Raw genomic sequence first — 15,047 nt, 5'->3', positions numbered from 1 at the left:
TTTCCATTGAGAAGAAATATATCTCGAGAAGAAATAAAGAAATAAAATTTCTCCTCTATAAGGAAAATACAGAAGTGTCTTGGGAAATACGGGACGAATGGTCAATAGGAAATGGACTACTGAAGTTAGTAGTGACGTCATACCTCGAAGAGTTTCCAGTCAGCCTTCTTATGTTATGAATATTGATCACGGCCGTACATTTGATGGTGAAAAGATTTTTGATTTCTACTTTCATTGAAGCCCGAGATAGGCAAGGGAGGACGTGTAATTCGTATTGTTTTGTTTAAGTGAAGTGAAAGTTGTGGATGCTTCATTAAAATAAAGAACTAATGTTTCCCGTGATACCAGTTATCATTGGTCAGGGCTGGGAGAAACATGAATTCAAGTTCAAAGTTGACGTTTCGCCGAACTTGGATCGCTGGCAATTGGCTAGAGGCGAGCCGCACCCGAGGAACAAGGACTTGATAGGTCGATGGTTCGTCCAAGCAGAGTCCATGGTCGGTGACCGAAACTCTTTCCTTTTGTCACTCTGCAGCAAAGTCTGTTGCCCGGATCGCGAAACCGTCTTCGCCACTGTTTACGTCCAGTTCGAGAACGCATCCCGCTTCGGGACTGTGCAAGGCTTCTGCAGGAAGTGGTGCTACCGCGTCAACCGCGAGGAGAGGTTCACCTTTTCTGGCAGCCAGCGCGTACCTCCGAACACCACCATGTTGGTGGCTATAGTTTCAGAAACCGGACGAAAGCCAGGATTTACAGACATCCTGTTGTTGGACGTTGAGATGAAAGTGGTTAATTTACCATTTGGAGATGAGTCCTCGACCAGGATGACCCATTCTCGAGATATTCAAGACCCTACTGGTAATGATGGCTCAAGGCTCTGGATCGGGAAGTGGGAGAAATTCAAGTTCGTTTTCCATTCGTTCGAGCCACAGAGCACCTTGAGGATAGAACCCAGGCAAGTCACCGTCGATGATTCGATACAGAGGTGGCAGGTCAAAATGAAGTCTGATGTTGATCTCGTAGGTAGAGTGAATTTCCTAGTCATTATGCGGTTGTTGTCGAGCATGCAACGTACGGTTTTCGCTAAAGTCATTTGTGTGGTGGATTTGAATGAGAGGATTATTCATAAATGTGAGCATTCCCGTTTTGTAAATGTCGATAGGACCATAACTTACCCACTCAAGGGCCTATGGGACATAAAGAATCTTGTTGTAAAAGTCTGGATTGTATCGGATACTGGAGCTGTCTTCCGTCAAGTTTATCTTCCTGGTTCTTCCAGTGACTGCCTCAAGACTAGGAGCAAAAGGTTAGATCAGCCCCGTATTAAAGAGGAACCTAAAGAACCCGATGCTCAGGAAGAAACAACAATAGAGAAGAATCTTTGTTTGACTGACCGTGTTCCTGCCGAATCAGAACCTTCTGATCATGTTCAATCTGTTAAAAGGCATCCAGTGAACGGCTCGATTTCAGTTAATAAGGATCAGTCAATGAAAGAGCAGAAATCAAGGCATAAAAATAAAGATCAAATAGCTTACAGTGACTCTATTGGCAATGTGGCAGGACCTTCCCATTATGATCGAAGTTCCCACTTAAATTCGGCTAACGAAATCAAAGAACTTTCAGAACTAAAAGTGAGTTCATCTGTTTGGCAAGATAAGAGATGTAAGACAAAGAAGCTCTCTGGCATTCCTTCTCCCCAAGAAATCGATACTCGTTTGGATTTGCAGTATTTGGAAATGTGGAAGAGAAGAGATCACAACTATTCCATTCCGACCCTAGAACGATTTCTTCATTTGTATTCCATTAGGATGGTTGCAGAATCCAGTTGCATTCAACAATACTTGCATCACCAAAGTGAACCGCCGGATGCTTCAAGCTCATGGAACGTTAAGATAGAAAGCTTTGTCTGTGGCAACAAGGAAGTGAGTGTGCGTATTGAAGCTACGCTAGTGAAAAGTAAAACTGACATGTTGTTTGCTCGAATGCTCATCTTTGTGTATCCTGAAGTAAACACTGCCAAATATTCGATCGAAAAGAAACTGTGTTTGTGTATTGGCGAAAGTATTGTGGAAGATCTTCGGAACATTTCCATATCAACCACTACAATAATGGTTGAGGTATTGCTCTTGTCTGAAAATCCAGATCGGGTTTTGATTTGCTCCTGTAAACATAATGTTCTTGGTTCCGTTCAGACTCCTATCCAACCAGTTCTTGTGAAATCTAGTACCGATATACTGGAAGCAGATCCATGCTTATTGAGCAACTGCTCACCTCTTCTTAGAGCGATAATACAAAATTTTGACCCAGAGAGCCAAGATAGGTTTATCCGCATGACAGATTTCAGTTCTAAAGTGGTTCAGAGCATGTTGAACTTCATCAACAGTGCCACTGAAGTCAATTGGAAGCGTAAAAGAACAGTGAAGATCTTCACATTATCCAATAAGTATTGCATATCTGAGTTGAAGGAGAAATGTGAATCACATTTGATGGCTCTATTGAAACTCACAAATGCGCTGGAGCTATTGATTTTTGCTGCAGATAATTCGGCTGAACAACTGAAGAAATCGGCTTTAGAATTGGTGAGCAGCAACAATGAATACTTTAGACAAAATAATAGATACAACATTCTTTGTGACAGGCCAGAGATTATGCAGCAGATACTCGAGCATCTTGGAGGGAATAGGTGAGAGTTCGTCGCTTATTACAATTGAAATCTGATAATTAGCACCCCTCCAGTGCAGCATGTTGAGGGGGCAATTTATCATGTAGGTTCACATTATTTTGTTCTATATTTTACAGAATTTTTTTTTTCTCAGAGGCACAATTGCATTCCCCCTTCCGAATTCATGTCTGTTCCAGCAACAAATAGGATTGAGCAGAAAAACTTCTTTCCCCTAAATTAAGTTATGCCTTGAGTGGCAACCTAGTATAATTGGTTTTGGTACCAATAACTGGAGGGGGGAAAGGGAACAAACATTTCTACCACAAGATTAAAATTACACTTGTTACGATTCCATAAGCAAAGTTGCGTCAAATTGATGATTTGCAATTTTGCCAAGGTTTTTGGCTTCCTCGGCAATGGAGAATTTTTTTTGCTTGCCAAACATCTTTAAAATTGTAAAAGCTACCAAAGGGGTTGAAGTAAAAGTCTGTCAAAGATTACCTCCACACACTTTGTGACAAATGGAAAGATCATAGATAGAGCATCACAAGGAGAAATTCTAGAACTATCGAGGAAAGTATTGACCATGGGGTTTGACTAAGGCCATAACTAGGATTTTTTGCTGCCCCCCCCCCCGTTCCCACAACTTCAAAATTCAATAATTTTAAAGAACTGTTTCTTTGTACTCTCACTTTCCCACCAGGGAAGTTGTCCCCAGCCCCTTTTAAGTTACAGCCCAGGGCTGAAAGAAAACTGGTATCTTTTGCTGGAATCATGCCGACTTCTGTCAAACACTAAAGCGATTTCTTTTGTTTGATTGAAAAATAACCATGGATGGTTATTCTTCGACCATGGTCCATCCATGAAAAACATGGCCAAAGTTTACATCCACAATAATGATCTACGATGCTGGTGATACAGTCGAATCCCGTTATAACGAATGCCAAGAGACCATAGGAATCACTTCGTTAAAATGGAATTTCGTTATAAGGAATTCCAGGTTACCTAGCATTGCTCCTATGGAAAGTTATTTGGGGGATTAAAAAAGTGTTCGTTAAAACTAGGTTTTTGCTATAATGGTATTTGACTGTAATAATTGAAAATGGTCCTCCAATAGATAAGGATAGTACATTGACTTGCGGGAAGGAAATTTTTTTTAGAGTTAAAGGGCACTAAGGTAATCTATTGGCAAGGCCATAGTGGGGGGAATTGGGGTCCTGGTTCCCCCCCCCCCCCCAAAATGTGAGAAAATGATCGAAAAAAGGGAAAAAGATGGCCAAATCTATTGTTCTATTGCTTTGGTCTCCCAAGAACGAAATTTTTGGCTACGAGCCTGTCTATTGGCAATTAAAAAAATTGTGAAACTCGCCACAACCTCTCTAACTGAATTTTGCATACTTGTGTACTCGGACCCCAATTTAATGATTGCACACAGAGGGCTGAGGGTGTCAACACCAATCTTTTATTGACCATGGCAACCGACCTACTCGACCTGGCACCTGGAGTTTGTCAAACCCTGTAGTAGAGGCATTTTGAATTTTTGACAAATCAAAGCAGGTGAGAATCTTAATCAGGGATTTTACCATAATTGAAAAGTTGTGAAATCAGAAAAAAAAGTCGCAAAGTAAGAAAAAGATCAGATTTTTTTTTACAAATCAATTTTCAGATTTGGGGCCATTCAAGTATTACGTAAGCAGATTTTCAGCCACTTTTGACCCCTTCCCTTGTCAGCAAGACACTGACACCCCCCCCCCCCCCCAGCAAAATTTCGTCAGCAGCTTTGGATATTTCATATCTTCAAAAAGGGGTGGTTGATGATGTAAGCAACTCCCCCCTCGTCATCAAAAGTCAGCAAATCCGAAACCCCTTCCCCCCCCCCCTCTATGCTGACGTAATACTTGAATGACCCGTTTTTGCCCGCAAGTTCCTGTGCTTGCTTTTACCACACAAAAAATCACAACTTCTTATTGAAATTTCCATTGTGAAAGTGTTGATAGATGTTCGTGAGACCATGCAATAGCTGAAGATGATTTTCTCTTGTTTTCTGGACTTTAAAGCCCGAACAGAAGTCAGTTTCCATTTTAAAAGAAAAGCAAACAGCAGACACAACTGAGGTCCTTATTGTTTATGAACATTGTGCCAAATCTCAATGAAATGTTTCTATTTGTGAGCAAAAGAGCTATCTTGTGTTGATTTAGTAATGTTGCAAAATATTGAATCACCAAATAAGTCTAGGAAAAGTCACTGAATTTTTCTATAGGTACGTAGTAGAGACTCTGTTAATTATTTTGTGCGATAAATATTGCTTTTTAATTCTTGTTTCATGTTATCAAATATATGTTTATTTTCTCTCTTGTTCTCTAAACAAATGTAGGGCATCGAATAAGAAAAGAAAGAATGATTCTCCTGTTAAGAGGAAGGAGAAAAAGAAGAAACGAGACTAATGAGGTAGAGTTTTCAATTGGGAAAATCTTTTTGAACTACAAAGTTTGTAACTAATACAAGGACAGTAACCTATTGGCTGCTTTCCTTATACATGATAAAGTAATATTAGTCGAAATCTCATTTGGTATTTTTTTTTTGCACCGCAGTAATTGTTTTTCACATTGGCGTATTTACAGGGGGGCTGTGACGACTAAAAAATTATTATTGGTGCCTGAACTTTTCTTTGTGTGGTTACTGAATTGCAGGCTGAGAGCAGCACAAAATGTTTGGAATTTATAGCATATCTGCTGGCATGAAAGAGGGTCACTATGCCATGAAAAAGTCAAAAGAAGCATTATTTTGGATCCTTTTCTTCATCATCATCGTTAAATTTGAGGAATGAGTGGAAAATAAAATTAGTATAATGGGAAAGTGCGGCAAAATTTGTATAGCCCATATATAAAACCATAAATCCCACCTATGCAGACAGAGAGACTAAATCAGTGAGTGACTTAGAGAGTTTGCAAGCATGTGAGTGACCTAGAAAGCGAGGGACCAGTTCAGTAAATGACCGAAAAATGACCTAGACCAGCGGTTCTCAACTTTTTCTGACTTGCGGAGCCCTTTTCAGTGAATAATTTCTCTGGCGGAGCCCTGTTTAACTCGAGGAGAGTATTTAGTATTACCTTTTTAGTATATTATTTATATGGCTGTACCCTTTAGGTCAAAGGAGCGGAAAAAAAAATCTTTTTTTTTCTTTTTTTTTTGTTTATCAAATTTATTGATTTATCTTATTATTTTCGAGTGGTGGCTGAGCCCCTGGGAAGTGCACACGGAGCCCTTGGAGCACCGGTTGAGAACCGCAGACCTAGACCATCTGTAAGAATGTAAATAACTAATACAGAGTGCAAGCATTCAGGCCTGTAGCGAGAAATTTCGTTCGGGGGGGGGGGGGGGAGACCAAAGTGGTAGAACAACAGATTTGGCCAGTTTTTTGTCACGGTGGGAAAAGTAGGACACTTTCCCCCCCTTTGACAAAGAAGCCTGGCATATTTCAACCCAGAATTGTCATGTCAAATAAGTGAAATTTGCTAAATGTAAATATAATTGTGTTTGTCGCGTGGAAAATATTTGAGCTTCTGTCTTTATATTTTTGTGGAAAGCTGAACCGAATTTCGTGGTTGTCTAGTTCCTTTCCTCTTGTGTTATCATTCATGTGTGTTATGAATATCATTCCGTCTGATATTCATAAAATGCCCGAGATCTGAACCACAGATCGTTTGTATAGAGTGGACACACACTCTTTATGCATCACACTGTATGTGTTTGTCGGAAAATTCTAAATATTAAATGCTTTGCTTTGACATCTCAATCATTTGAGCTCAACAACAAATTCCTTGAATTTTTCTGATTCTTCCTGTGAAATTTTGAGAAATTCCGAGTTAAATTGAACGAGAAAATGTGTGTTCTTTTGAATAATATATTCTTTCTTTTGTGAGAGAGACACACCTAATGATCCACTGATAATCAAAGATATTATCGCCATCTTGATGAGTCAGTTTTCTTGTTCCCACACGAACGCGTTCGTTCGTTCGGTACGTGTAAAAGGAAGATAAGATTCCTTTTTCTTTTTCCCTCTCACTGTTCGTAATCTGTTGTATATTTTTTTTTATACGTGAAAATCCGATTTTTCGCTTTTTGCATATTCTGAGTCTGGTTTTTTTTTTTTTATTAAATAAGGGAAACAAACATTTTTGTTAACCGGGAGTTAAATAATTTTGAGACCGTGTGAGTTTTTCAATTTTAAAAATTTATATATATTTTTTTCTTTTTCTCTCCACTGTTTCCAATGCTTTGAAGAAAAAAAAAAAAGGCTTGTGTTGTAAAATATTTTGAGGGAGAGAAACTTTTGAAATAATGTTATATGCTTGAAATTATTCTCTGTTTTCGAGAAAGTGTTGAATTTGAATTTTTTTAAGAATTTCCTTTGTTTGGATTTAAATTTTTCGGCATGTCGCGAAACAAGAATATTTATATATGATGTCGCATATCGTTGGAAAGCTAATTTTTTTCCCCACACAATGATGTTAATGTTTTTTCATTTTGATGAATATTTGTGCATTTAATCCGGAAATCTTATATTGAAAATTATTGTTGTCATTATAAACTTTGCTGAAAGCCGTTCATTTTCTTTATTGAGAGAAGATGTTTTTCTTTTGGTTTCATGTTTGTGTTCGCGCCTTGTGATACAATTGGGTAAAATTTTGGATGATGCAGTTTGCGCGACGAATTAGAGGATGCGCTTTCTCAAGCCCCGCCCATCACTCAATTTACATATTACCACTGAAAAACTTTGGAGGCGTGCAGTTCATCGGGACCAGTTGCACGAGAAAGCGTGGTCCCGCCGTTGAAGAATCCCCCCCCCCCCACACGTAACTTGAAGAGCCCCTGAAACTCAAATCCCAAGTCAAGTCACTCAAACCCCTATTTAGTTCTGAACTGCCAAAAGTCGTAACATTTTACTTGAAGATGTAAGCTCAAGAAAAACAGTATGAAGCATCGTCTCGTCATATCAGTTGCTCCCAACTGATCCGTGAAGGAAGGCTTACTGTCATGCCAGAAAGATGAAGCCCAGCAGCTGTCTCTTGCAGTCCAGTCCAAGGTTGGTACTTCGACCACACTACCCCGAGTGGTAGTACTGATGGAGAACTTTGATGCTCCGACATCGTAAAGTATGAGCACGGACCGTCGCTTCAACAGATACAGAGGACATTAATCGTTCAATTCGCCAAGCAGATTCGCCAGTCAAAGGATGACTTATGAGAAAACGAACTGTCCGTACTGAGTGTTCAAGTTAAAGAGAACTGTTCATCGAAATCCGGTTGTCAAGAATGAAGTGACCTTAATATGGGAGATAGTGAGTAAATTTTCTCTTTCAAATTTTGTTGAGTGGTCAGGAAAAACCAAACTGCAGCGATATTTAAATTTTTTAATTTTTCGATAAGTAAAGTAAGGTATTTCAGCATCGTTGTTTTTTTTTTTATTTATATATATTGTTTTGGTTATATGAATTAAGAATTAAAGAACCTAATGCGTATTTAGACCTCTGTGTGTTGACATATTATTTTTTTTTCTCTTTGTGACTTAATTGTTTCGGTTAAAAATGCTGTAGTACATATTTATTCAGGAGAATTACTCACCGACACACAAAGGGTTATTGCGGACACGGTAACAACTCAAAAATGGTACCCCACTAATATGATCACCAGGCCAAAAGTTTTCTTTCTTCGAGTACTGTCAACTTAAATAGTACTCAACAATTTTGCACCACAACATTTTTCCTTTTTTCGGTCATTTTCTCACATTTCGTGGTGGGGGGGGGGGCAGAACCCCAAATCTCCCCCCTCCCTGCCCGCCACTCCCTTGTAATCATTTAAGTTACCAAAAAAGACTTCGAGACAGGGGCGTATTTAAGAAGGGGGGGGGGGAGAGAGCAAGCAGGTTATAGCACAACGCTGTGAATCGGAGGTCAAGTAAACCTAGACCATAGTTTCCCAAACTTTTTGTCCCATCGCTCTCTTCTTCAGAAATTTTTTCTCCCATCGCCCCCAACGCAATCTAACCCATAGAATCCTATGTTATATTTGTAGCTTCTGCTACCCCCCTTGAACATTTAATCACCCTCCAGGGGGCATGGCATTAACGCCCATATTGGGAATTACTGATCTAGACTATAATGGATGAAGGGTGACAAAACCATAAATCTGCTTTTACGCATGGGACCGAAACTTACTGGGACATATGTTACAGCACAGGTTTTGAGCATAACAAAGAGGCTCTTATAATAAACTTCAGTTTTGATACAATTTGCAATCATGAAAAATAATTGCATGGAAAAAAAATTCACTATAATGAGGTTTTTCGAATAGACGTCATAATCTCCTCAAGCACGAAAATGAGAATTAATGTCTCCGCATTGTCTTATATTATCTAATTGCATCAATCCATATAGTTTAGGATGTTTTTGAATTGATTATGGGCCCCATATAAATTACATGGAAGAAATTCTGCAGCTTCAATCAAGTATTTTTTGAAGCAAAAACAGGCAGATCGATAACTTGTACTTAAAAAAATTTTCAAAATATCTAGCTCCCATTAAAAAGAAAAAAAAGGTTCATTTCTATGTTTCTTTAATTTAGATTTGTTTCACGAGTCGCAATATTGGATACCTTGTATGTCCCTCAAAAAAAGAGAGAAATATCATGTGATCCAAAAAGCCTCATTAAATTTATTGAACATGGAAAAAGAAAATCTGATGTACCCAAGAAGCATTATCATCACTTGTATTAATTACTTCCCACTATAAAACAGATAATTTACACTTGAAAACAGATACTGAATTGAATGGAGTTTTTGCAACAATTATCATTGTTATCAGTGTTTACCAAAGTGGGCAATATCACCCACTGGGGGAAATGACCTGGTTTGGGGGGAGGGGGGGGGTGTTGAAGCTACGGGTATAACATAATATCCTATGAGTTGGCTGGAGTTGGGGGCTATGAAAAAAAAAGAAATTGAAGTATGGGCGCCATTCAGTAACTAGCAAGTGGTTTTTTGGGTTACTAGGCCAGAATTGGGCAGTTTCCCAAAGTGGGCGAGGGAATGGCTGGGGGGGGGGAATAGAAGCTTCGTATATAACATAGGATCCCATGGATTGGCTTAGGTTAGGGGGCAATGAGAGAAAATGCCTCTGAAGAATGGGGTGATGAAAGGAAAAGTTTATGAAGAAAATGCCGAAGACCATAGTTTTCCAATGTTTTGTCCACATCTGTGGCACACATCTTCTGAGGTGAAACAGACATGGGCTTGGTGTATGAAGCCTTCCTCATTTGTCACGGAGACCTATTTCCGTTTTACCTCAGAAGATGCCTGCCACAGATGAGGGTGAAACATTGAGAAGAAAATGCCTTGGACCATGGCCTAATTTCCCGGAAACCATTTGCCAGTCGCAGAATGAAAGGTTTTGGAAGGGGGAGGCTATGAAAAAAAAAATGTTATAAATCTCATTGATATAATAAAACAAAACCATTAATCAACGATTAAACTGAATCTCTCAGTTTTTTTGCAATGATTACTAATCATTAATTACTTGTGACCTAATAAAAGAGAAGTTAATTATATAATGATTTCACTTTTATTTTGTCATTGGGGCACCATGCTTTTGTGTGAATCAAATAAAGATACTCACTATAATGAGAGGTCTGACCGCCTCCTATCCGGTCTCATCATGTTCATGGTTGGGAGCTGCCCCCTCCAACTAGTAATCTGATAGTATAGGTCTTGGAGCTACTACTAAACCACATACGCAACTTGTTCATATTTCTCTGCAGAACTTCTAATGAATTGGTGCATGTTGCAATGTGTGTGTATGTGTAGCGTACATGGGGATATGCCACCTTCTGATTCTTAATAACCAATCATCCATACATAAGAAACAATTCGTTAGAAGCGCCTTAAGAGGATTATGCATAATCACTGGTAAACGTGATGAATATGTAGCAAAATTTATCAAACTTTATCGAGATGATCTGATATTTTATATATCACTATTACCAATAAATATGTGCTGTATATAGACTCCAACACTGTTTTCCACTCTCCCACACTTTCAATGACTTAAAAAGTTGGATGAATTCCTTATTCTGAAATAAAAATTCATCTGAAAACAAAAATTCTAAAAAATTACAAAGTTAAACACTTTGTAATTTTTTAGAATATGATCGTAAATACAAATCGTAAAAAAACTTCCATTAAAAAAAGACTGTCATCTCGCATGTAAGAAAAAAATTGTCTATTAAGAATCAAGCTAAGAAATGGGTCACTCGATTCTTAACTACGGAAAAAAAGCTTTTCTTAGTTAAGAATATGTGATAGCAAAATTGCCTCTTGATTCTTAACTAAAGATCAAATTTGTAGTTAAGAATCGGAAGGTGGTACACCTCCTGAAGTGAAGTTTGTTTCTGTGTAGTGGGCCCATATCTGTGTCAGTTTTCCTAACTATGAGTGAAGGCTTGTTGCTCTCTGTTCAGTAGTTACAAGACCTAAGTCTCGCTACATTACACTTCACTCATAGTTAGAAAAATTGATTGTAGATGGCAACACTACACAACAAGTATTACACAGAAACAAATTTTACATTGGGTTCCTAACACATATGCACATTCCAACATGTACCAGTTTGTTAGAAGTTTTGCAGAGGAATATGGACGAGGTGCGTGTGTGGTTTAGGACGTCTTAGATAGGGTTACCATATTCAAAAACTGAGAAAAGAGGATGCCTGTGCGTGCACCCTTGATGGTGTCACTTTTATGCCAAAAAAAAAAAGAAACCAACCTCTGCAGTAATTTTTTCTAACAAAACAACCATGATATATATTACGGAAATTCAATAAATTTGGTTGCTATGTTTAGTACATTTTGTTTTTCTCATTTAACGGTGATTATGTGTAATTCCCTAGCTTGTATTAGTAAATATGATATAAATTGCCCATAAGTTATTTAAATTTACCAGAAAGTTTTTTCAAATTTCAATCTAAGATGATGGATTTGATCAGTGATTTTGCTTATGTTGATAAATGTGATGAAAGCTTACATTAAAATTAACAACCTTATCGAAACAAACGTTACTGAGCAACAAGTTGTGCACTCTGCCCGGCCAAAGACATGGATATCTTTCACTGAGTTTGACTGTGTATATACAATTCCTTTTTTCGGCATGATGGGAATTCATCTTAAATGAAAACAAGATAAAACTTGTTTTTTTAACCTTCAAATCTTTTATTGATAAAATTTTAATATTTTTGTTTGTTTTACTATTTATGAATACACACACTAAAAAGCAGCGAAGTATGTTAAAAAATCATGTAAATACGCATAAAAAAATGCCAAAATGTGCACTAAAAAATCACAAAATATGCACCAAACCCCACCTCCCAAAAAAAATTGGTTAAAAATTACAAACTCGGCACCTCGGAGCTATCTGAGTGTGCTCGACCCAGTCCACCATCTCGCCCTGCGGATTTGTTCTGGAGCTTAATCATTTTACGACCGCTTTTGGTCAGAGTCATCTTTCACTTCATGATATTTTAAATGACAATAGCGATGCATCTCACATTTTTATATTCATCAAGGCCATTGGTTTTTATAACAAATTATAGTTTTACAATTCATGTCATTGTTTTACGTTTCACGTTGCTTTTTATCATGGACAGTTTTATTTTTTTTAACATGACCAAAGAACAATTTTTTATGTTATAATTTTTTGGTGCAGTTTGACCAAATTGGTCCTTGCGCCAACAAATTTAAAATCCATCCATCCACTAAATCCTCTCTCTAAATGCTATTTAGGGGCCGTTCAAGTATTACGTAAGCAAATTTTTAGCTACTTTGGACCCCTTCCCCCCCTTTTTTTTGATAAAATAAATAATATTTGCATATGGAACTAAAGAGCCGCAGCTTCATATCCAAAGAGCCGCATGTTGCCGACCCCTGGCCCTGGGGATTATCTGATGCGGCCTGCCCTCCTCAAACCAAATTTTGTAAAAATGAACTAAGTGGAACATTTACGGATCGCTTGTGTCCTATTGGTACGATTCCAGAACATTTAAGTGGCCCGTGGCACATTTTCAGATCACTTAAATGACCCGAGACACAGTTCCAGAACACTTGAACGATCCGTGACACATTTAGAGATCCCTTGAGTGACATGTGACATAGTTTTAGAGCACTTAAGTGGCCCCAGTGCGGTTCTACATCACTCAAGTTACCCGCAGCACTTTCTCAGAAGTGATCCGCGGCATATAACTACAGATCGCTAGAGTGATGTGTGGCACAGTTCCAGAGCACTTAAGTGGCCTGGACACATTTCCAGATCACTTGGATTTGCGAAAAATTTAGAGATCACTTAAGTGGCTCTGTAGGGCACTTATCAATAGTGGATGGGGGGGGGGGATGTTATTTCAAGTGCCCACAAACTATCGAAAAATTTCCTCGTTTTTGGCTCACCGAGTAAGATGTCATTAATTATATTTCATATTTTCGTGAAGGGTGGTTGATGACGTCAGCATTATTCAAACCCCCTCCCCCCCTTGTCATCAAAAGTCAGAAAATCGGAAGCCCCCCCCCCCCCATCAATGATGATGTAACACTTGAACGGCCCCTTATCTTTCATGTAAGATACAAACACTTGCCTATTGCTTATTTTTCAGGTGTATTTTTGAAAGCAATATTCATTAGAAAAATCATGATTGAACTTTCGTTAAACTCCAAAAATATGCACTTATTCTGGAATTCTTCAATTTCATACATTTGTGTGCATTAACACTGAAAAGGTCAAAATTTGTAAATGCATGTGCACGTATGCATTTGCGTTTAATCCGGGTTCTGGTTATGAAAAAAGTTATTCGAACTCACCTGATAAGTTGTCAACAAAGAGGAACAAATATTAATGGTATATTTGACATGAATATCGCTCTTCACTTGTTAATACAAGATATACGGAAGACTGGATGTTGTGAAGATATTTATTATTTGAGATGTTAATTTTTTTTAAGGAAGAAAAAACTCATCTCTGCCTCTACCGACTGGATGACTCATATTTCCCTCATATCAACTGTTACTTTGGGGGGGGGGGGGACTTATTGTTGTAGTGATGTGACATTGACACAGAGATCAGTTAAAAACATAAAACTGGTATTGATTTCAGGTTTTTAACCAATCCGTGTTGATGCCGTGGTCTTATTGCTTTATTGTGCCTGAAAGTGACAGGGACTGGAAATTTGGACCCAATTTATCCAACTCTAGTAATTTGGTATCTTGAATAAAAGAAAACTGGTGTTGAATCCATTGCATAGCTGCCAACTTTGGAGGACAGGATTATCGTTGATTTTATTGCAGATCCAAAGTCTATAAAAATATAAAATAGATTTTCGAAAAATAAAATAAACATTTTTAACATTGATGAAAATTATGTCTTGATAATTTTTTTCCTCTTTCGAAAAACACGACATTGTGCTTCCCATCATCAATCAGTGCTGAACATTAGGTTAAATTAGCTGTCATTACTAGTCAAACTAATGCCCACTTACCAGAAGAAAAGAAACGTAACTGGGCCATATAGCGGTACGCGGTACAGGTCATCTCCCTGATTCGACTGTCAGGAGGCCGAGCTGATACTGATTGTTTGATAAATTTTCAACTTTTCCACCATCAAAATTAAGTTTCATCATGATTTGATTCATTCAATAGCATCAATTTACATTGCGCTTTTGATGTCATTTTTTGGGGGTGTGAAATAAAAGCACCAGTCTATATCCGGGTAGATTCTTTGGGAATAATTTTTAGCTCTAAAAAGAGGGATTTTTTGCAATTGTGAAAATTCGGGAAAAATGAGAAGATTTTCCAGGTAAATTGTAGTTATATAAATTTATTATATATAGTAGTTATATATAAAATTTTTTGGCAAATCAAATGTGATTGAATTTCGTGAATATGAATCCAACATCAAACACTCATATACAAAGAATAACGAAAAGTGAAAAGTCTTACACATTGTATATCATGTGCATATACACAGGGTGCATAGCAGATAGGGGTATGACATTTTACTTGGAAACCTCTGATTCTAGTGGTATACTTACAATTAGAAAAAGTTTCCAAATAACGTGTAGTACTCAGATGTGTCATTCATGGTTCAAGGTGTTTTGTACAGTTATTGAAGTAAAAAATTAACATTTTATAGTCTTCGTGTTCCCCTAAACCCAATTAGAAAGAGGTTGCCCTGTCTCTATTGATGCCAAAAAAATCCCACGTTTTTAAACGCAATATTCGAATTTGGGAAAAGAACAGCGTTAAATGCAGGGAAACCGTTTTACCTGCATTTAGAGCTTCCCCCCAACTTTCCT

At 37.9% G+C, this 15,047-nt stretch overlaps 1 protein-coding gene across 2 annotated transcripts; it reads left to right on the top strand.

The window, feature by feature from the left end:
• Positions 1–202: 202 nt before the first annotated feature.
• Positions 203–14,106, top strand: LOC149086328 (uncharacterized). 2 transcript variants are annotated; one of them, XM_089232348.1, is made up of 3 exons: positions 210–2,683; positions 5,037–5,110; positions 13,850–14,106. In XM_089232348.1, exons 1-2 carry the CDS (start codon positions 330–332, stop codon positions 5,104–5,106), a joined length of 2,424 nt encoding a protein of 807 aa, XP_089088474.1. In that variant the 5' UTR covers positions 210–329; the 3' UTR covers positions 5,107–5,110; positions 13,850–14,106. The 2 variants fall into 2 exon arrangements, with proteins under 2 accessions (XP_089088473.1, XP_089088474.1); XM_089232347.1 differs by lacking the exon at positions 13,850–14,106 and having other exon boundaries at positions 203–2,683; positions 5,037–5,226.
• Positions 14,107–15,047: the final 941 nt, after the last annotated feature.

This window comes from Pholcus phalangioides, unplaced genomic scaffold (genome assembly GCF_987345545.1).
Source record: "Pholcus phalangioides strain wild (caught in Gottingen) unplaced genomic scaffold, Ppha-v1.0 ptg000005l_1, whole genome shotgun sequence".
Classification (NCBI taxonomy): Eukaryota; Metazoa; Arthropoda; class Arachnida; order Araneae; family Pholcidae; genus Pholcus; species Pholcus phalangioides.
Note: the sequence above shows the minus strand (reverse complement) of the source record. Positions and strands in the feature narration are given on the sequence as shown.

Excerpts from the sequence above, each read along its gene's own strand:
- LOC149086328 (XM_089232348.1), top strand. The coding sequence starts at position 330 with ATGTTTCCCGTGATACCAGTTATCATTGGTCAGGGCTGGGAGAAACAT. Across the intron at positions 2,684-5,036 it reads GAGCATCTTGGAGGGAATAG|GGCATCGAATAAGAAAAGAA; the intron begins GTGAGAGTTCGT and ends AAACAAATGTAG.